Here is a 20896-nt window from a genome sequence, read left to right as displayed (position 1 = left end):
CTAACTCCGACGCAAACTGATCCTCGGCAATACCTGACACTGAGAGCAACTGACATGAAGAGTGAGAAAGTCGGATTAGGGCAGACTGGAGGGGAGCTGGATGGGTCAAACAAAATAGGACTTTCACCCAAAAGAGTAAAGTTCATGTGCCAAACCAAAATCAAAAGTTAATATTGTTAAATGGGACGTTATGCAATTTAAACACAGTCACCGCACATGCATCATGTTGTAATAAATGTACTTAACTCAAAACCTTTTTATTTTATTTTATCCTATTTTATTTTATTTATTTATTTTTTTATTTTATTTTTTGCGTCAACCTAACCTTGACTATTTTACAACATAAACTTGCATGTGCATGTCAGAGAGACGAGTGTGCGACAGCATCAGTATTTGATAACCTGGTGTTGAGGATGAGGATCAGAACGTGTTGAAACTCGATGTCTTTATTTGCCTGTGATACTTTCAGTGTGTATTTGACTGTGCTTGTCTGCAAAACAAAGAAAAATGACACCAAAAGTTGAAAAGTGGTACAATTATCTTTTAAGTAGCAGCCTCAGGATTTGTTTGGCCAAGGATCATCCCTGAAACCAGTTTGTGTAAAGAAGCGTTCTCACGGTTGACGTCTTGACTTGTCAAACACGGGCGTAACCGATAACACGAATGATGGCTGCATCCCATTTACATGTTTAACTAAACACCAAAGCAAGCATTTCCACTAATTACAGAATGAAAAGCACAAATAAAACTTTGAACATTAAATAAAATGACTCTTTTCTATCCCATTTGATGTGATTTACAAACAAACTTCAGACCTGTCTTATTCTAAGACGCCTTTTACACACATTTAAACCTTTGAAATATGAGCAAATTCATTGTTTGTTTGTTTTAAAACATGGGAAGAGGCAATCAGCACCTTGTTATGCCCCATCCCAAAAATTACAACAAACAGTAAAAGGTGACGAGCTTAAATAAAAAACAGGAGAGAATCATTTGAAAACTATCAAATAACTAAAGTAAAATATCAAGAAAATGTATTTGTAATTACTATTATTATATATTTAAGTTAGGTTACAAATATATAATATATATATATATATATATATATACACACACATATATATATATATATATATATATATATATAAAATGTGGGTTTTATTTATTTTTTATATTTATTATTTTATTTTATTCCTGTTTTTATTCTTTTACTTTTCTTTTATGCTAATTGTAATAGGTATTTTTCTTGTATTTGTTTATTTTATTTTTACTAATTTCTTGCTAATTTTTGGCTAATTCCTTGTTAAGTTTATTGCCTTTTTATGTTTTCGATAGAAATCAATCAGGTTTCAAAGGGTTAAAGTGGAAGAGAATAGAGTGCCCCGCGTACGACATTTTTCCGTAGGCGGATTGGGAAGCTGACGTTGTCCTCGTCAAAAAGTCGACGGGATTTTTCCATTGGATTTTGGATCACTGCAGAAAATAAGCTCTGAGGCAAAACTAAACTTTCAAAAATAGGATTTATTTAGGGTGTATTTATTTCATGACAATACTGTAAACAGATATCCAAGGCAAAGGCACGTTTACAAAACAGTAATGTTTCCTCAGATTCCTGCAATACTACCAGAACTTTACAAAAAGTACAAAAACACTGTATACTGTAACACTGTATTCAAAACTGAGACTACCGTTATCATTTTGAGGGCAATGTCCTGCAGCCTCAACTTGAAATGTCTGAGTTTTTATTGCAAATAATTCCAAAATCTTTATTTAATATCCAAAATAAAAGCAACAATTATTACTGTAATACTTGACTGTAAACTTCAAAAATCCACATTTTCTTTCAGCGTCGGGAACATTCGATCATCTCGGGAATGTTTCACAGAAAAATAAGACAATACGTAAAGACTACAGGCCGGCGTCATCATAGTTCATCCTTCATACTGGTTTCTTCTTTGTGGGTTTTACGCTCGCACACGCACACGGCGGTGTGGTCGTCTGGCTGAGGCACCGGCTCCATGTTCGGGTGCAGCGTTGGCCGTCCGCTCTGCCGCTCTGAGTACGTGAGCAGCACGCTGTAGTAGTAACAGTAGAGTCTGCTGGGCTGCAGCAGCTCTCGCGCCGCCGTCTGACCCGCTCGGGCCATCTTTTGTGCTTCGGCGTCGTTTTCTTTGGCCCATTTGATTTTCTCCACGAGGTCCGACAGATTTCTCTTCACGGGGACGTAGTGCGTGCCCGCTTTCAGGTGGCTGTAGAAAAATTCATAATACTGCGAGTCCTGCTTCAGGACCAGACTGTTCCCGAGCATCAAGTAAGGAAACCGGTACGCTGCCACTGTTCCGTCCACGTTCACCTGGTACTTGTACTGAGAGGAAAATCAGAAAAAACAACATTTAACACTTCTGGATCAGTTTTTTGTGCTTTAGGGAACTTTAAATGCTGTATTTTGTATTTATTTAAATTTAAGAAAATTTGCCCTGCAACTCTGAAGACCATTTTTTTCTTCTTTTTTCTTTTTTAAACTTTTTGGTGATTTTTGAATTAAAAAAAAAAAAAGTATTTTTCCTTTACAAATTGCTGGTGATTTGTAAAGATTTTTTGTGGCCATTTTGGTTTTTTTTCTGATTTTTAATGAAAAAAAAAGACTTTTTTTTTCTTTGAGAAATCACCAAAAAATGACACCATTTATCACAGCCAGAAACAATAAAAACATATATTTTTTACATTTCTGAGATCCTTAAACACCTCATGTGTTATTATACAGATTTGTGAAACTGAATTCAATAATTCTTCCAAAACTTTAAGGCATACTTAGTTTTTCAAAACTTTTCCAGGCCTTGAAATTACTATTTGCAAATTACATGACTTTTCCAAGTTTTTCATGACGGTATGAACCCTGGACCATAGAGGAGAAATACCAATAAAAAGAGGAAAGTAATAAAAAAAATAGGAAAAAACACCTGTTTCAGGGAGCAAAGCTGCACATTGCAGCTTTAAGGTACAAGGTAACAGAAAATTTAAATATTAATTCTTTTTTTCCTCACCTTGAAGAAGTCAAAAAATCCAACGAGCGGTGTTTTGCCCACATGTTTCTCTCTGTCTCTGAAGAAGAACCATCCTGTGATGCCGGCGTCCAGCAGCTCGGGGTTCTTCTTGGACAGAGAGACCAGGTGGAGACGCTCCTCTCGACTGTCCCGGCCACGGAAAAACGCCCGCTCGGTTTTGTTAATCCACGGAGGCCCTGGAGAAAGCGATGAAAATGTTCAACTTCAATATCACACACACTACATGCACTTTTAAAAATCAAGCCTAAAAAAAAAATTAGATATTAATATGATTTTCTATTTTCTTTGACTTCATTTTTAACCAACATCAGTCCTAATCATTAATATTAATATTAATTTTCAGAGTTTTAACCATTTAAAAGTCAGGTTTTTGTCATGTTGCCTGAATGTTTTACCTATTATGAATTATTTTCAGTATACTACAAACAAAGCAGTTTTTTTTTATTATCTCAGCCTGGGATATGTCAGTGCTTTGACGGTGATTGTGACAGTGCACCTGGTGGAAACAGCATTTATTTTCTCCACATGCCAAATAAAAAATGAAAATGAAAAATGACATCATCAGGTGAGAGCAGTCAAAATGACAAATTTCAGGGCAAAAGCCCAGAATGACACCCAGAAATAAAACAAGGCATGTTTGTATGCTTTGATGGCTGTGGGATCAAAAATGTCAGTTTGAATGTTGAATTGCACTTAACAGTCAAAATGTAACAATTTATTTTAAAATGATAAAAAAAAAAATGAAAAGTGCGTAAAATGCACCAAACTGTCTCTAAAGGTTAAGCCTTTGTTGTTGTTTTTTGTTATTATTTGTTTACGCTGCACGCATTTTTTTTTTTTTTTTTTTTTTTTGTTACTTTCACTTCCGGTGGTCGCAGAGGGGCGGAGGGGGCGTGGTTTTACGTCATTCACCTGTTCGCTCACCGGCGCGGCGGCAAACATGGCGACTCCGAAATCAACATCACGTTTCATTTTGGTTTTTTTTACTTTATTTACTCCAGTTTCCGTTTTTCTTCAATAAATCGCCATAAAAACGCGTCTCTGCGCTTCAGTCACGAGCCGAAGAAGCTTCTCGGCGGATTTTTATCGATAAAATATCGACACAGCAGCGTGGAGGGACGAATGGACAATGTCTCGGTATGTGGGACTTTTGGACTCTTTGGGACCTGACAGTTTGTCCTCGGCTTGGACCGGAGGCTGCAGCGTGGAGACAGCCGTCAGAGCCGGTAGGCAGCTGCTGTTAACCCTTTCTGTGTTTGTCGGAAAATAGTTTGACAGTTTTTGTTTGTGCCGCGGCGTGTTGTCGGGCGCGTGCTGTGCGCGTGCTGTGCGCGTGCTGGAGTTGGCGGAGGTTTTTGGGAGGTTTTTGGGAGGTTTTTGGCTGCTGTTTGTTCTGTTGCATTTGAAAAACAAAGTTGAGGTTTTGCTCCAGATAAAGTGGTTCAGCAGCTGCAGGCGTTATCTGCTGCTGTGTCTTTGAGATGACTCGTGCGAGCTGAAAAATGACAAAATGAGCGAAAGAAATGGAGTGAATGAAAGAGAGGACACTTTTTTCTTTTTACCAATACACTTCCAGGACTTTTCCATGACTTTGGGGCACATTTTTAAGACCATTCATTCTCTAAAATGACCGCCGAATACTCCAGATCGGTTATTTTTCATCATTACATTGAAGCATTTATTTTTGTTTGTTTTGTTTTTTAGAAAAATAAATATATAGAATTTATTTATTTATGCATCATATATTTATTTGATAGGGACAATGTGAATACACATAGTGTAACTGTCAGGCAGAAGCTGTAGTAACTGATATTTCACATATAGACATTATAACTATCACTCCTGTCCCTAATCAGGCTTTTAATAAAGAAAAAGAAGAGGAAAAAGATATTAGAGTTACATATATTCAATAACAGCTATGGTAAAAATAAGAACAAATAAGAAGTGAATATTTACATTAAGATACAACATAGTTGCAGTAAAAAGATAAAATAAAACAAACAAAAATATATAATTAAAAGACACAAATATCAGTGTTACATACATTTACAACACTCAATGGTTTAAAAAGGACTTAATTTTAAAATAAAATGGGAACTGAATAAGGAAATATGCTTTAGGGACTGTTTGCTATTTATGAGACAGAAGTGAGCGGTGCAAAAAGGTGGAGGCATGTCGAATCATTTTTTAAGCACTGAGGAGGGACTTGTGTTTTTTATTTCAGCTTTGGAAATTATTTTATATGGCTTTATTTTGTATTTATTTTACCAGCAATTTTAAAATCAGTAAAAGTGCTTAAAAGACAGTAAATAAAATGTTGGTCTTCATTTCTTTAATTATTATTATTTATTTATTTTTAGATTTTTGGTGAACTTCCTGGCAACACTTTGGTGGTAAACACATCAGATCAAAACACGTAAACTATTGTGGTGCAAAATATTAAAGGCTTCAAATACATCATTAAAAAGTGTGACACAAAGTCGACCTTAACATGATTCACAGCTTCACGGCTGCAGATACAACTTTGTGAAATTAATTAAAAATGAGAAATATAAGAAGTCACAGTGACTGATGAGTGCTGACGGACTCGATTTAAGGTAGAACAGAGACAAATGGACGGACTTTGTCCAGATAAACTTCGGGTTAGATAAACTAGTTAATTAAACTAGTTAGTTAAACTAACGGTTCTGGCATGAAACTGACTGTAGTTTGGCTTTTCTTCACTAAACAACGGCATTTTGGGAGCCTGAAAACACAGACTTTTGAAACCAGGATCCAGAGTGTAATTTTTGAAAAGAACGATGACGTCACGACCGAACTTCGTGCATGCACATCGGTTTTTCTTCTATGACGTGTCAACAAAGTTACACCGCCAGCTCCTGGCTTGGCATGAGTACTGCAGCGTTTTGGGTTGTTTTTGCGTTCTCATAATGTTCCCATATGAACGCAGATTTTTTTAAATGCAAAGGAAAGACTGTTTTTAGCGCGGTCGTTCTCGTCTAAACGTAAAGAGACGGATATGAAACTCTGTCTGAGCTTAACTCCTCAAACACAACAGGCCTCGCAGAGTTAAAGGAGTGAGTGTGTGTGTGTGTGTGTGTGTGTGTGTGTGTGTGTGTTACCCGTGTTGCCCTGGACGGACAGCAGGTCATTGGTGACGCCTCTCATGGTCTCCAGTGTGGAGTGTGTGACCTCGTAAGTGGGGAGGACGATGTCCCGCGTGTCTGTGGAGCCACACCACGACAAGACTGGAACGGCATCCGTCCTCTTCGTCTCTAACGGCCAGTCGCCAACGTTGATGTAAAACTCCACATCGGGCAACTTCACCTTCAACGAGAAAAAATTAAAGCAACTTCGTGATGTCATATTAAGATACAAGTACTGCAGTAAAAGTGCCGAAAACGTGCAGAAACGCAGTATGATCCTGGAACTCGAACACAACCTCACCTTCCTCATCAGAGACAGCAGCATTTCATCAGAGAACATCTTGAAGTCGGTGTATTTTCCCAGAGTGCGGCGGTACAACTGGTTGTCGATGATGGCGTAGTGAATGAGGCCGCCTCTGTGGGCGAATCTCTGCGGCACTTCCTGTCTCAGGCGCTGCAGGTCGACCGATGGGAAACTTTTGAAGTCGGCCAGAATCTGAGGCTCCTCTGCGGGACAGCGCATGATGCTCCGCCAGGCGGAGGCTTCGGGCTCGGGACAGTCGCAGTATTCGTGATAGACTGGACCTGAACGTTAGAAATACAAAATCAGAGTTAGACAAGGCAGCTGAGGAGGAAAATAAATTAGTTCATTTATTCTGCATCATATTTTACAGCTGGCACCCTCAGAATTAAAGAAACACGTCACCCACAAAGTGACCGTTTTTTTCACGAATTACTCGCCGCATGTTACATTGAATTATTAGAGAAAACTTTTGTTTTTCTTGAATTGCTGAATCCAAAAAAAGGCGGACACCGTTCATAAAACGATCAGCGTCCAACTTTAACAACAGCAACCGTAGGCGGTTTAACATTGACCCTGAAATTGCAAATATAAATACACCTAATGGAAATACGTAAAAAAACGTTTTTACACTCACAAGGTGGTATTTCAGGCGATTTGAAAAATTCATATTTCGCAAAACTGCGATGGAAACACTTTTTTGTCTTTTCTAGGTCACATGATGCTGTGGCTACGAGCTTCAGGAGGAACTGGCTCCCTCATGATGCAGCAAAAGCTGTTACTGCATCACATGACTGTTCAAAAGTTGAGCAATTCATCCGAAAGTTTTGAATCCACAATTCCTCCGTGAAATCGTGGCCCATCAGCTCCCAGAAATCCCTCATACGTGATCGCTCCCACGTATAAGAGGCTCGCCTTTCCATTATCGCTCACACAACGCGCCTACGTCACCTTGGATTGGAATAATGACGGCTAGTGCGGCGGCTGCAATAGAAATAAAGCTGCTAATGTTTTGAACATCCATCGCCGTGCTTCTTGAAATGTTGTCACCAGAGGAAAAGTCGCAGAACGTCACTCAATAGAAACGCAGTCATCTCGCAATTTTGTTCAATCAACATTTGGAAAAATATTGCTTAAGTTTTGCGCAAATCTTTAACGGAAACCTGCCAACTGCATCAAAACATTGTTTATAAACGTTTACATTTAGTAAATATAGACCGAACGTGAACCTGTGAACAGTCACTGCAGGGCGAACAACTTTAATTTATTTATTTAGCCTTAATTTAAACTGATTTTTCTCCACTGAGATTAAAGATTTTCGTTAGAGGGAGACCTGTTTCTGTTTCTACAACAAATTAAATTCACATAAAAAAATCATGAGACTGTTTCTGCTGATGTGTTATCTTTCTTAATATTTTAGCAAAAATGCATGTGTTTGTAAAGTAATGAGCGTATGACTGGACAACAGCAGCTTGTACTGCAGGACTGTGTGACAGTAGTTTTGCTGTTGATAATTGATATACGTATACGTAAATGTTGATTTGGGGGATAAAACATTCCTAAATAATGCATTTTCTAGATATATTCAGTATAAAGGAGCTGGCCTCAAACTCATGTTGATATGAATTACATTAAATGTTGACCATGAAACAGCAGTGATGTCTAACTTTTGAGACAAGATGGACACATGTTGCATAATTTGTCCATTTCTGTGTGTGTGAAGTGAAGCGCAGCTGCAAATTAGCCACATTATTAGGATAATAATTGAATTTGCGGAAACATGCCTGTTAGAGGCTGAATGAGGTTGTGTAAGCAGCAAAGTCATAGTGGAGATCGAGCGTGGGTGGATATTTTTTTGCAACACGAGTCTGCACGCCCTGAAATAGATAACCGTCCTTCCTTCCTTCCCTTTTTTCTGTTAAAGATCTTTTATTTTCTTAATTTCTTATTAATTTCTTACATTTATTTATTTATTTTTAGTGTAAAAGGACAGACACTGGTGTGTGCTGTGCAGATTAAGAAGCCCTTTTTGTGATTGCAGCCAATGCAAATAAAAATAATAATAACGCATGACACAGCACAAACCTTGGATGATGTAGGGTGACTTGGCAACATCAGCATCTCGGTGGAGGACTTGAACCATCAGGCCCTTCAGCACGGAGCCGTAGAGCCGATATCTGACCAAGAAGGAGCCGTCTCCTCTGTCCAGTGGTGGAGGGACGTGGATACGGATGTGCTCCTTCTTGTCCAGCGGACTTATCTTCACTTTAAATGTGTCTTTACCTAAACAAAACACATAAGGGACATTTTAATTTTGTCCTTGATTCTGATATGTGACCGTCTGTTGTTAGCCAGAGACTTTTTTTAAGGACGACTATAACGAGCACTAAAACAGTTTTGGAGGATTCGTAAGACATTTGTCGGGATCAGTGGCGTCGTTGAGTCTGGGCGTCCGAGGCTTCAGCTCAAATGTTTTAAAAACAAAACTACAAATATTTTTCCCTGAGCTTCCCAGACTGACTCGAGAAAAGTGCATGAAGCATTCGTCCCACATGATGTGTTCACAGTCTGTTGGAAATTTGTAAATCCAACAATAATTTCTGTTTTACAGTTTCTGGCTGTGATAAACGGTGTCATTTTGGTGATTTTTGACTTTGGTGGCCCCACAGGTTTGGGAGGGAAGTTTTCTTTAAAAAATCCCCAATAATGTTAATGAAGAAAAGAACAACTTGACAAAATGTTTCAGATAATCATTGTTTTTAAATAACTATAAATTTTGAAAGAAAACAAAAAATGTAAACAAAAACATCGTCCAAAAAAATTTAAAGAAAAAAAGGTCTCCATTAAAAAAAATCACCAAACATTTAAAAGAAAAAAAAAAATTAAAAGACAAAAGCCCCTCTTAAAAAAAAAAAAAAACGAAAAAAAATGTTATGAATACTACTCATAATTAAAGTTTTATTTTATTTTACTTATTTACTTTTTTTTTTTTTTTAACGAATCGACATAAATGAGGTACCAGTGCACAAAAAAACTATCAAAATAGAGCCTGTTCATCCACAATAGTGGCCCCCCACGGAGGTCTAGGCTGGGGGCCCCAGTGTCCTCAAATCTCAGGAACGCCCCTGGCTGTGATTATTTAACCACAGTGTGTAACCTTATGAGGTTTTATTTGTAATAACGCGCTCTAAACATTGTTGAACGAAGTCTTCACGTGTTGATTATATAAACATAATAACGTAATTTTGTTCGGTTTACCGTGAAAAATGATGCGCGAGGGAATGAGCTAGCTTAGCCTTTTGGGAGAAACCGCTCGCGGGTTTCATTGATCACTGACACTGTGGGCACAGACGCTGTTTGTGCCGGTTTACCTGGAGATAACGTCAGGTTTAGTCCGTCCGGGCTGACCGCCTGGATGAAGAAGTAGCGGACAGGTAGGACCGGGTCGGGGCTCAGTCCCGGACCCCAGATGAGACATCTGTCTGAGTTGATTCCTCCACAGTCACAAACCGGGAAGTTTATGCAGATAAATACCATTAAAGCTGCAAACCTGCAGAATAAAACATCGTGAAAAGGCTTAACTAAGTCTGCGCCGCTCCCACACACCATATTCACCCGCCTGCGGACCGCTAGAGGTCCAAATTTATTAAATATTGAGTGCAAAGTTTGGATAAAAACTCCTATGCCGACATGTTGGTGAAAAGAAACACGCCCACCGCCCGCTGATGCCTTCACGGGATGTCGGAAATGCCGATTACTCATTGTGATGCCCATTTACACCCATTTACTTTAGAGTATCTGAAACAGTGATACTCAATGTATGGCCCGCGGGGCAAATCTGGCCACCGATAAAAGTGGGTCACACTGGGAACTGTTTTTTGTAATTTTATAAGGTGTCAGAGAGCATAAAACGGCATCAGATTGGTGTTTTTTTGTATAGGAAAAAAATCACCTGGAAATATCTCAAATCCTAGAAATGTTGTGAAATCGTAGAAATGTTCTTTAATCCGGGAAATATCCTTAAATCTCAGAAACGTCCTAAAAAAGTCCTTAAAACCTAGAAACATGCTAAAATCCAAGAAATGTCCTAAATCCGAGGAAAAGTTCTATAATCCTTGAAATGTCCTAAAATACTAAAAATGTCCTAAAATCTGAGAAAAATCCTAAAATCCTGGGAAAAGTTCTATAATCCTAGAAATGTCCTAAAATACTGAAAATGTCTGAAAATCCAAGAAATGTCCTAAAATCCTGGCAACGTGTAACAATTCTGGCAACATCTTAAAATCCTAGAAACTTTCTAAAATCATAAACAGTCCTTAAATCCTATAAACATGCTAAAATCCTGGGAATGTCCTAAAATCCTAAATGTCTTAAAATCTTATCAACGTTGTAAAGTCCTCGACATGTCCTAAAATCCGAGATAATGTTCTAAAATCTGAGAAAGGTCTAAAGAAATGTCATAAATACTAGAAACGTTGTAAAATCCTTGAAACTTCTTAAAATCCAAAAAATGTCATAAAATCCTCAAAACTTTCTAAAATCTTAGAATGCCTCAAAATCCCAGAAATGTTCTAAAATCCAGAAACATGTATGTAAATCTAGCACATGCTTTGATCTGAAAAATGTAATCCCTCATTGTACTTGTTACATCTTTATTCCATGAATTCACATTTTTGCCTGAAAAAAAAGCTTCATTGTAAAAGCGACTCTTGTACAAAAGGTAATCACAGATATGACGTTAGATTAAATACTGCACAGTGAGGTGCACCTGAGATGAAACGTTCACAGTGAAATTGCATGTTTTAGGGCAGTTTTGCACTCGTGTTACTGACATTAAAAATCACGCAGGCCTCCGTGAGAAGCATGACTGTGGTGTTTGGCTCACTGATCGGATGATTACGGGGAATAAACAAGACGTGTTTCAGTCAGAAAACTAGTATGCAAAAACATTGTCCGTTTCGTGTCCCAGCTTGTCCAGATTTGGCAGACAGGCGTATTGGATCATCGGTGGAGGTCCACACAGGACAACAAGGACGTCGTTAGAGGGAGCAGGGAGGTGGTCCTTGATCATGTCGTGGGTCACAAAGCCTGAACTGTAGCTCCAGTCTGGAAGGCGAGACACAAAAAAAAGATGAAAACATCAATTTTTTTAAAAAATTGGTGTGAAAATTCAAAATGGAAACACAAATTTTTCCTAAAACTTTCACTCTGTGACACAGCGGTTTGTTGTATGCCCTTAATGTGGCTTATTTGCCAGAAAAGCCCGTCTTTTCACTTAAAGTAGCAATCTTAAAATCTCGGTCCTGGTGGATTTAGTGACACCTGTGGTTTCTGGTTGTAACAGCAAATGCAAACAGGTCAAAAGTTTGGCAGCAAAATTAAATACTGTTGTGTTAATATGGAGGCCAGTCGAAAATCCAATCCGATTTTGGGCTGCACACGGCATGATTCAGCATTATTTACTACTATTATCTAAAGCCCACTGTGGCTGCTGCTGACTGTTTCATTTCTCCTTACATCACATAATTCACATAATCCACAAAAGTTACTGAATGCAGGCGTGTCAAATAATTTTTTTAAGCATTGGGGAGGGACTATTTTACTGCAGATGTTAAAGGGGCACTTAAAAAAAATCTTTTAACATTTTTGGTTATTTTTTTTTAAAGCTTTTAAATTTTTGTTTGGACGGCATGTTGTCAAGAATGTATGTCAATTTTTTAAAGAAGAATTTTTTAAAGAAAAAGAAAATGTGCTTTAAAATTCTGTCGGGTGTTTTCTTTAAAAAAAATCATCCTTCTTTTTTATTGTTTTTTTAATTTTTGGTGATTTTTAAAGGAAAAAAATGAGCCAATATACATATTTTTTACAAAGATTACGCCATTTATCACAGCCAGAAACAGGAAAAAAACAAATGATCTTTGGATTTTCAAATTTTCCAACAGTCTTTGAACACGTCATGTTATTATATAGGTTTGTGAAACAAAATTTCACTTCAACTTTTACAAAACTTTTAAGGTATATATTTGAAAATTCCATGACTTTTCCAGGTTTTTCATGATTGTACGAACCCTTTGAAAATGACTGTGGCAGTAGTTTAATGCTTAAATGTGAAGCTGCAGCAGGAAATGTTTGCATCAGCAGCAACTTAATACATCTTTTTTTCTGCAAATGTTGACCCCAACGACCTGTTCATAAAACTGCAGATAAATAATGCAATACTTGAGAGGGCTCAAGTGCCTTTGTGTAGTTTGTGGACAGATGGAGACTTAAAAGACATTTATTTAAATTAAAATATTTGAGGTAATTGCTTTAATATTGAACACCTGCTGTTGCTATCATTTGAAGATCTTTCTTTCCTTTGTGTCACCGCGGAGGGATGCCAAATGGTGAAGGATAAGCAAAACCAAAAAGAGGATCACTTCTTCTCAAATAAAAGAAATGGGCCAATCAAAGAGAAAAAAGAAGTTATTTGTTTTCTCTCCCCGCACAGATAAAGATTTAAGCTGTTGGTCAGTGATGCCACTTTTAACAAGAAACGTGACGAGGTTTGTTCAACTTGTGCTTTCATCCACAAAGCAAGCGCACTTCTTTCAATGAATAATGATCAAGGGCCGCCGCGCTTCTCTTCTGTGTGGAACTAATGAAAGACGAGACCGAACACGAGCAGCATTCAAGGCCTTCGCAGCAGAGATTATGTAACAATATTATGCTCATTAATTTCTTCTCGCTTTAAGGATTATGGAAAGAAGACATGAGCGTTTTGCTAAGCAACTCCAACACCTTGTTGGAAGTATCTCCCTCCTCAGCCGGCAGAGATTTTCCTTCAGCTGAGGCGTCTTTGTTTGGTTTCCCACTCTGAATATTCAGCAGTGAACCGAACGGCTTTAAGACTCATTTATTTAGATTCATGAAGCCTGACGCTGCGACGCTGCACTCATGCTCATACAGTATAACGTATGTTTCGTAATGTTTTGCTCTCTTTAAAGCAAGAATGCTCAACCTGCTTTGCTTGGGGGCCTCTTTAACAAAATGACAGGGGCCAGTTACAGCTGCTTCATATTCGATGATTTATGATAATTTTTAAAAACGTTTCTCAGATTTTAGGACATTTCCACGATTTAAGAATGTTTCGCAGCAACCCCACAAATATTTTGAGGATTTTACGACATTTTAGGACATTTCCAGGATATCTGGACGTTTCATGGACTTTAGGACGTTTCATGGACTTTAGATGACTTGAAGGATTTTAGGACATTTCTCAGATTTTATGGTGTGTAGGATTTCAGGATGTTTTGAAGATTTAAAGACATTTCTAGGACTTTTGGACGTTTCTGGGATTTTACGATGTTTTAAGAATTTTAGGACTTAACAGCACTATATATATATAATTCTAAATAATTCATCCAAAGTCTGGTTAAACCTGAAACTAACACAAAGTAGTTTGTAGAAGTCTAAAGAAGTCACTTTCCACCTCTGCAAATGTGTCTGTTTCAGACACTTTGGTGCTTTGAGGAGAAACTGCGCTCTGTTTGTCTGTCTCACTGCTCTGCTGTCGGACCATCAGCTGTTTGATCCGCAATGATGAAACGCTGTGGCTGTCAAACACTCATCTGTTCTAGAGTCAAAGTGGTTCACTGCATTTGGTTCCCCGCGCTGCTATTCTTATTATCATTGGCTTTTCCTGTTGTCTGTCAAAACATGACTAGAATGCGTTCTATCGACATTCTATCGACATTCTATCGACTACATCTCATATTTCAATCGGAGGAAAAGTTCTATCGCGATTGAAATGGTTATCGTTTTATCGCCCAGCCCTAAGTCGGGGCTCACTGGGGACGCTGTTATAAGATACATAGATACATTGGTGCTGTCTTACCCTGCGGAGGTTTGTCCAGCGTGAACCACAGCTTGACTTTCTCAGGGTGGTTTTTCTTCACCTCCTCCAGCTCGTCTCTGAGGAGGATATCTTTCTCAGTCTGAGAGACAGACAGTGAAAGAGATTTTATTTCTCCAGAGTGTTTTCCATTTATGAACAGCAATACATTTCACAATGAGACAAAAGCGAGGATTTCCCAAAAGAGCTGACCTGGTTGGCAAATATGAGGGAGCACGTGGTGTTGTCACTGGGGTCTGCTGTGATGCTGCGGATTAACTGCAGCATAGGAGTGATACCTGCGGCGTCAAAGACATTAAAATTAGTCTCTGAGGATGAAAAATGTAGAAGACTTTATATTTATAGTTTAACGGTGAAGCTGCAACACTGTAAACAGAAACTTTTTTTTATTGAAAAATTGATTTTTTGTTCTTTTGAGATGATAAGTTGAGAAAATTTTGTAATGATTTAACTTGTCTTAAATTCAGCCAACTTAAAAAAAAAAAATAAGTTGAGCAAACTGGCTTGGTTTCAAAAAAAAAAAAAAAACATAGAAAGAAGCCAACGAGCAACTTAACCGGACATGACCCAAAAAAGTGCAAGAAATTAGCAAAAACATGCACGAAAATTACCAAGAGTATGAAATAAATAATTAAAATTAAAACAAATATAAAGTTTCAATAATTCTTCTTCTCTGGACATCTATTTTTGTTTTTGTTAATTTAAAAAAAACAAAACACTTCTCTCTCCTAAATAAGGCAAATTTTCGGGTCATTTTCTTGTCAACTTTTGCTCATTTCAGTCAATTTGTGGGAAATTAATTGCCAAGTTGCTCATGCCTCTTTATTTTCAGGTTTTTGAAGAAATCAACCAATTCACTCAGGTTTTAAAGATTTCAGTGCTATTAAAAGGTGCCTGAATGCAGCACAAGAAAAATTATGTCTATCCTGGTTGCAAAGGGTTAAAACAAATAGTGTCTTTTTTTAAAGTGAAAGAGGACACCGTCAAATGGTCCCGACAGTCAAACTACATTACAGCTTTGGGTGCAGCTTTTGTGCTATAAAAAAAACAAACCTGTTCCACCGGCGATCATCCCAATGTGCTTGAACTTCCGAACTTTTGGCTCCGACTTCTTGTCTGGTCGGATGGAAAACTGACCTGAGCAGCAGACAGGAAGTGTCAGATTAGATTGTGTTTGTTTGTTTTGCAGCAGTGACATCTGCTGGTGGCTGCAGATCAACACATACTAAAGTGTTATTATTAGGATTACCATTATTACTTTTTATATTTTTCATATTTATAATTTTTTTTGCGTATTTCCACACATGCACACTCACTCCATACCATTCCCCTTGTACACAAGCAGTCCATTGGGTCCTCTGAAGTCAATGGCGTCTCCAATAGCCATGTTGTCCAGATACTGGGACATCTTCCCTCCGTCTGGGAAGGATGGGTGGCAGTTCTTGTAGTACACCTGTTTTTACCAAAAAGGACAAAACTGTTTGGTTTGGTCTCATTATTGCCTCTCCGGGGCATTAAAATTCACTTCTTGGCATTCATTACATCTTTTAAAGTCTTTCTAAAGTGATAATATAAAGTGCTGTGCTTTGATTTGATTCAAACATGTAAAAAAGGAGACACAGACAAAGAAAGGACAGACAAAAAAGTAATATTTACAGACAATAAAAAACATAGATCAAAAGAAATAGTCATAACTTAATTTATATATTAGAAAAAGGAGTGAGAGGAAGTAAAAACATATTTAATCCGACCCCTTCTCCATAAATCATTGACTTTTAATTAACCAGCTTCCTTATTAATTTAAACCTGTACTGTAATTAATTAAATATATATCCACACACTCAAAGTCTAAAATCTACAATTTCACATTATTATTTACAGAAAAAAAGAGGAAGATAAACTAGGAAAAAATAAATAAGTAACCAAATAAATAAACAGTAACCTCTGGTGATCGTCAACCTGCTCCTCATCCACGCGCCTCATGAAAATCATGTTTTTATACATTATTTTAAACTGATTTATGTCTGGACATTGTTTTAGTTCCACATTAAAACTGTTCTAACTCCACAGACTGATAAACAAAAACTGTCTCTGGTGGTACAAACGCTATACATTTTGAAATTTAATTTTCCCCTAAAATTGTGATCCCTCCTCTCGATCACCTTGACCACGAGGTCGACGTATCCCTGGTGCTCGTCACTGGATACCGGAGTGTAGGCTCTGACCACCAGACTGCCGTTCACTCTGGCTGACAGGTACACGTGCTGACCTGGTGCAGGGGACAGAGGACAGAGGACAGAGGACAGAGGGGAGGACGGGTGAGGTGGTGGATCAGACGGGGTAATGTGGGAAAATATTGAAGCATGAGAGAAGCGTGAGGACTGTCTTGGGAATAAAACAACCTGCATTTAAGATTTGTTTTAAGTTCTTCGCTCACCTCTTCAGTGACCTTTTTTTAACTTTCCATACCACATAACTCGCCTCTATATCACCTCGTATCATTCAGTTTATTCACAGAGTCGGTAAAAATAAAGATACAAACATGATTTTGAGTCAGATTAAACGTGTGAAATGGGACGCCCTGATATTCTGTTCCAAGCTTGTAAATATGGGCCCAGACATTAAATGACATGAAGTTTACCAAAATAAATTTCATCCTGCAACGAAACTCTAATCTAAAACATCAAAAACATTCAAAAATTACTCTAAAAGTATAGTAGTACTAATACAATACATGTAGACAAATGACACATGGAGAGTATAAATTACCTACAGCAAGTATTTCATTTCATGTGTTGCAGTTCAATTAGTGAAATCGTTTTACAAACATTAATTTGAGTTATTGACGTATTTCAGAGACTTTCAGGCCAGCGTGCAGCACGTTTAAGGCCTGATGTGCATAAATGATGCTCAGATACGAGTGTGTAAACACTTATACTTCCCACCAAAGAAACTTCTTAAAACACGGCCAAAAAAACTTTCTAGCTGTGAGGAATTTTATCTGAGGAGAGAAAAGACAACGAGAGCTGTTTCAGTACCTACTGGCAGTCCAAGGATGTGATTGGTGGATGGAAGGCCAAACCGAAATTTCTTTGTGTCATGGCTGATTTCCTGCACAAGGACACAGTCAGACAAAAAAAGAACAAAAACAAGGTCATCCTGGATAACTTTGAAAATAAATGTCCTGAGACTTTATTTAAGACTGGGTGATCTTTATACAGTATATTTGGTTTATATATGTGCTTAATGTGCATAATTTTAACAGCCAGGGAGACCTATATATTTAACATAATTATATATTTAAAATTATTTTAAAGAATGATTTTAATTTTTAAGCATTTTTTTTTTTTTTACTTTACGTTTTTTGTGTGGGTGTATGTATGTTTGTGTGCTAATTTTCAGGTAATTTTACTGTACTTTTTCCTGATAGTTTGCTAATTTCTGGCTCAGTTCTTCCTAAGTTGCTTATTACCTTTTTTTCCTGTTTTTGAAAATTTTGAAATCAAACCAATTTTCCCAAGTTTTTAAAGGTTACATGAGATAAATAAAAGTGCTCCCTGTCAGACATGAGGTAATGACACATGCAGAACAGACAAATATAAGTTTCACAGCTCTTTGGTGGTGGATTTCATTTGTATTTCTCACTTTGTGACAGTTTGTATGCGGATAACTGAAATAAGGGTCCAATGATTAACCATGTTTTAGTGGCTTTTTAGTTAATGTTTGTGTGTGTACCTGTTTGTCTATGAGGGGAAGAGCATATTTGAGCGTTGGGTCCTGCAGAGTGACGGGCAGCTTCTTCTTCTTCTCTCCTCCGAGCAGGAAGTACAGCACGGTCACTATCACCACAGAAACAGCCGCTACCACAGGAACTATCTGCAGAAAAAATAAAAAAACATATTTTAAACATGCATTATCAACAAGCTGCACTGAACTACAGTTAAAACAACAGAAATGAATAAAAGAGAAATGCTACACTGGTGAATAAAATCTCAAAATCTGACTGAGGCAGCAGTTTTTCAATGATTATGTTAACTTTCAAGCACTGAAAAAGATAAATAAGTGGAATAATTGAAGGTTTAATTCTCACCAAGTTCTGGTCCATAGTTGAAACATGTGCAAAGTGCCAGAGTTTCCTTCTCCTCACACAACCTGAGAGACCAGAGTCCACACACAGCTGAGGCAGTGATACTGCAGCCTTCACACACTCTCTCTCTCCACACACACACACACACACACACACACACACACACACACACACACACACACACACACACACACAAAGGGGGACGTGGCTTTCCTCTGGGGGAAGGGTGGCACTGGTCTAGAGCACCAATAGGAAGTTGTGTCCCACCATGACACTATATAGCACCGCAGAGCGACGGAGCTCAGGCAGTGAGGAGCAGAGGTCTGAAATCACACCACTGACAGAGGGGAGGAGAGACGCACACACAGGTTACATAACAGACACCGAGAGAAAAGACTTTTTATTTTAACCGAAAAGCTGACAATACTCAGATTTCAAACCTGACAATCATGGTTGAAAAGCATAAAACTTGCACTACATTTCTTTTTCTTTTTTTTTTTTTTTAACAATTTGCATCTTTATTTAATAGACGATAGAGGTCTGTCTTTAAGTTAAAGAGTAACTTAAGCCCCAAATCACTTTAAAAAAAAAGTTAATTCACGTCCAACTTTGGACATCTGATAGCAAAGTATTAAAGTTCTACAATTTATGTTATAATCCTTAATCTCATTTCCCCTTTTAACTTTTTCCACTGATTTATCTTTTTCAGTGCCTGAGAGTTGCTATAAATCTTAAACAACTGCTCAGTCTTAGTCAGATTTTGGGATTTTATTTACCTACGTAGCATCTCTCTTTGGTTCCTTTCTGTCATTTAACTGTAGTTTAGTGCAGCTCATTGATAATATATGTTTAGGTGCAGTACTTCCTGTTAGGAGCCTCTACAGGAGGGAAGAAGAAGAAGAAGAACACAAAACAACATTGTTTTATATTGCTTTATTATAATTTATGATTTTTTAACGATTATTTTATATTTTATTTACAGTGATTGATATTGTACATTTGTCTTCATTATCTGCTCAGGCCTCTTTTGAGAATAATATCTTGATCTCAATGGGATTTCACTGATGAAATAAAGGTTTATATAATCTAGTTAGCAAGTGAGCAGAGAACTGGAAATAACTAAAACTAACAAATAAATGCTTAAAACACTCAGCTTCTGCCACTTAAAGTGGTAGGAGAACAAATTTACCAAATCTGCTGATAAAATAGGAAAGAGACAAAGCTTAAAAAAGGGTGTCATTGTTATTTAATACACCAATAAAACCAGTGTAACTCCACATTTTACACACTTACAAGTCTTTTTTTCCCTTTTTTAAATTCTTTTAGTCGGTCCCCGAGGACTCTCGGCTGTCGTCATCATCATCTGAGTCCATGTCCATATACAGTCTGGGACTCTCTGAGGTCTTTTGGTCCACATCAGAGAGGGCTCTGCTGCTGGACCGCTGCACAGCTGCTCACGAAATAACACAAGTAAGTAGAATTATGAAAGAAATACTGTAAAAAGATTATTAAGTGGAGATATGATGTGCATTATTCCTCTTATGACACATGTATCATAATAAATGAATAACAAACAAGGCGCTTTATCACACAAGTATCAAAAGTCTCTTTCATACTGTCTTACACTGTTAAAAATTGTCATTGTTAAGTGGAATCCAAATTTCTCTGAACCCAGAATCAAAGTCTGTATGGTCATAAAAACCCTGGAAAAGTCATGGAGTTTGCAAATAGCAATTTTCCGGCCTGGAAATGTTATGGAAAACTAAATATACCCTTAAGTTTTGGAAAGGTCATGGAATTTTAATTAATTATAATGTCTGTTTTTTACAGTTTCTGGTTGTGATAAATGGTATCATTTACTAGGATTTTAAAAGAAAACAAGCAGCAGGAGTAGAAGTCATGTTTTCTTTAAAGATCACAAAAAAATTATAAAATAATTTTAAAATAGTCATTTAAAGCTGTATGCCCCTCCTCTAAAGCTATAATAGAAAATATAAATCCCTCCCCATTCCTAAACAAATATTTGACATGCCTCCCCTGTTTTGCACCACCACCTCCCATCTCATAAATAACAAACAATACCTAATATTTAAATATTCAGTTTTAATATGTTTTTTTTTTTTTTTTATTTAAATAATATATATTTTAAACAGTTATTATTTGGCAATAGAAAAAAATGATGGCTGTTTCAGAGAATGGATGGTCTTTTAAATTGCCTCAAAGTTGGAAAAGTCATGGAAATTTATTGCCAAATTCTGCCCCTCTCGCCCCACACTCTTCATCTCTAACACATTTTTATTTACAAAGTCAGTTTTCTTTCTTTTTCTTTTTTCTCTTTCTTTTCTTTTTTGGAACTGTGATTTCCCTTTTTTTAGGCAAAGACAAGACTTAATATTTGTGCTC

At 37.3% G+C, this 20896-nt stretch overlaps 2 protein-coding genes across 2 annotated transcripts; both read right to left on the bottom strand.

Moving 5' to 3' along the window:
• Positions 1-1508: 1508 nt before the first annotated feature.
• Positions 1509-10219, bottom strand: poglut3 (protein O-glucosyltransferase 3). Its single transcript, XM_042496274.1, has 6 exons — positions 9884-10219; positions 8598-8795; positions 6513-6796; positions 6188-6392; positions 3045-3241; positions 1509-2365 (listed from the first exon to the last, which is right to left on the bottom strand). The coding sequence occupies exons 1-6, from the start codon at positions 10119-10121 to the stop codon at positions 1925-1927; spliced, it is 1563 nt and encodes a 520-aa protein (XP_042352208.1). The 5' UTR covers positions 10122-10219; the 3' UTR covers positions 1509-1924.
• A 928-nt stretch (positions 10220-11147) lies between these two features.
• On the bottom strand, positions 11148-18569 carry LOC121949702 (NADH-cytochrome b5 reductase 2). Its single transcript, XM_042495430.1, has 9 exons — positions 18497-18569; positions 18142-18282; positions 17445-17517; positions 16569-16675; positions 15730-15859; positions 15460-15543; positions 14599-14684; positions 14389-14488; positions 11148-11618 (listed from the first exon to the last, which is right to left on the bottom strand). The coding sequence occupies exons 1-9, from the start codon at positions 18509-18511 to the stop codon at positions 11446-11448; spliced, it is 909 nt and encodes a 302-aa protein (XP_042351364.1). The 5' UTR covers positions 18512-18569; the 3' UTR covers positions 11148-11445.
• Positions 18570-20896: the final 2327 nt, after the last annotated feature.

This window comes from Plectropomus leopardus, chromosome 11 (assembly GCF_008729295.1).
Source record: "Plectropomus leopardus isolate mb chromosome 11, YSFRI_Pleo_2.0, whole genome shotgun sequence".
Taxonomy (NCBI): domain Eukaryota; kingdom Metazoa; phylum Chordata; class Actinopteri; order Perciformes; family Serranidae; genus Plectropomus; species Plectropomus leopardus.
This window is presented reverse-complemented; position numbering and strand designations above follow the sequence as displayed.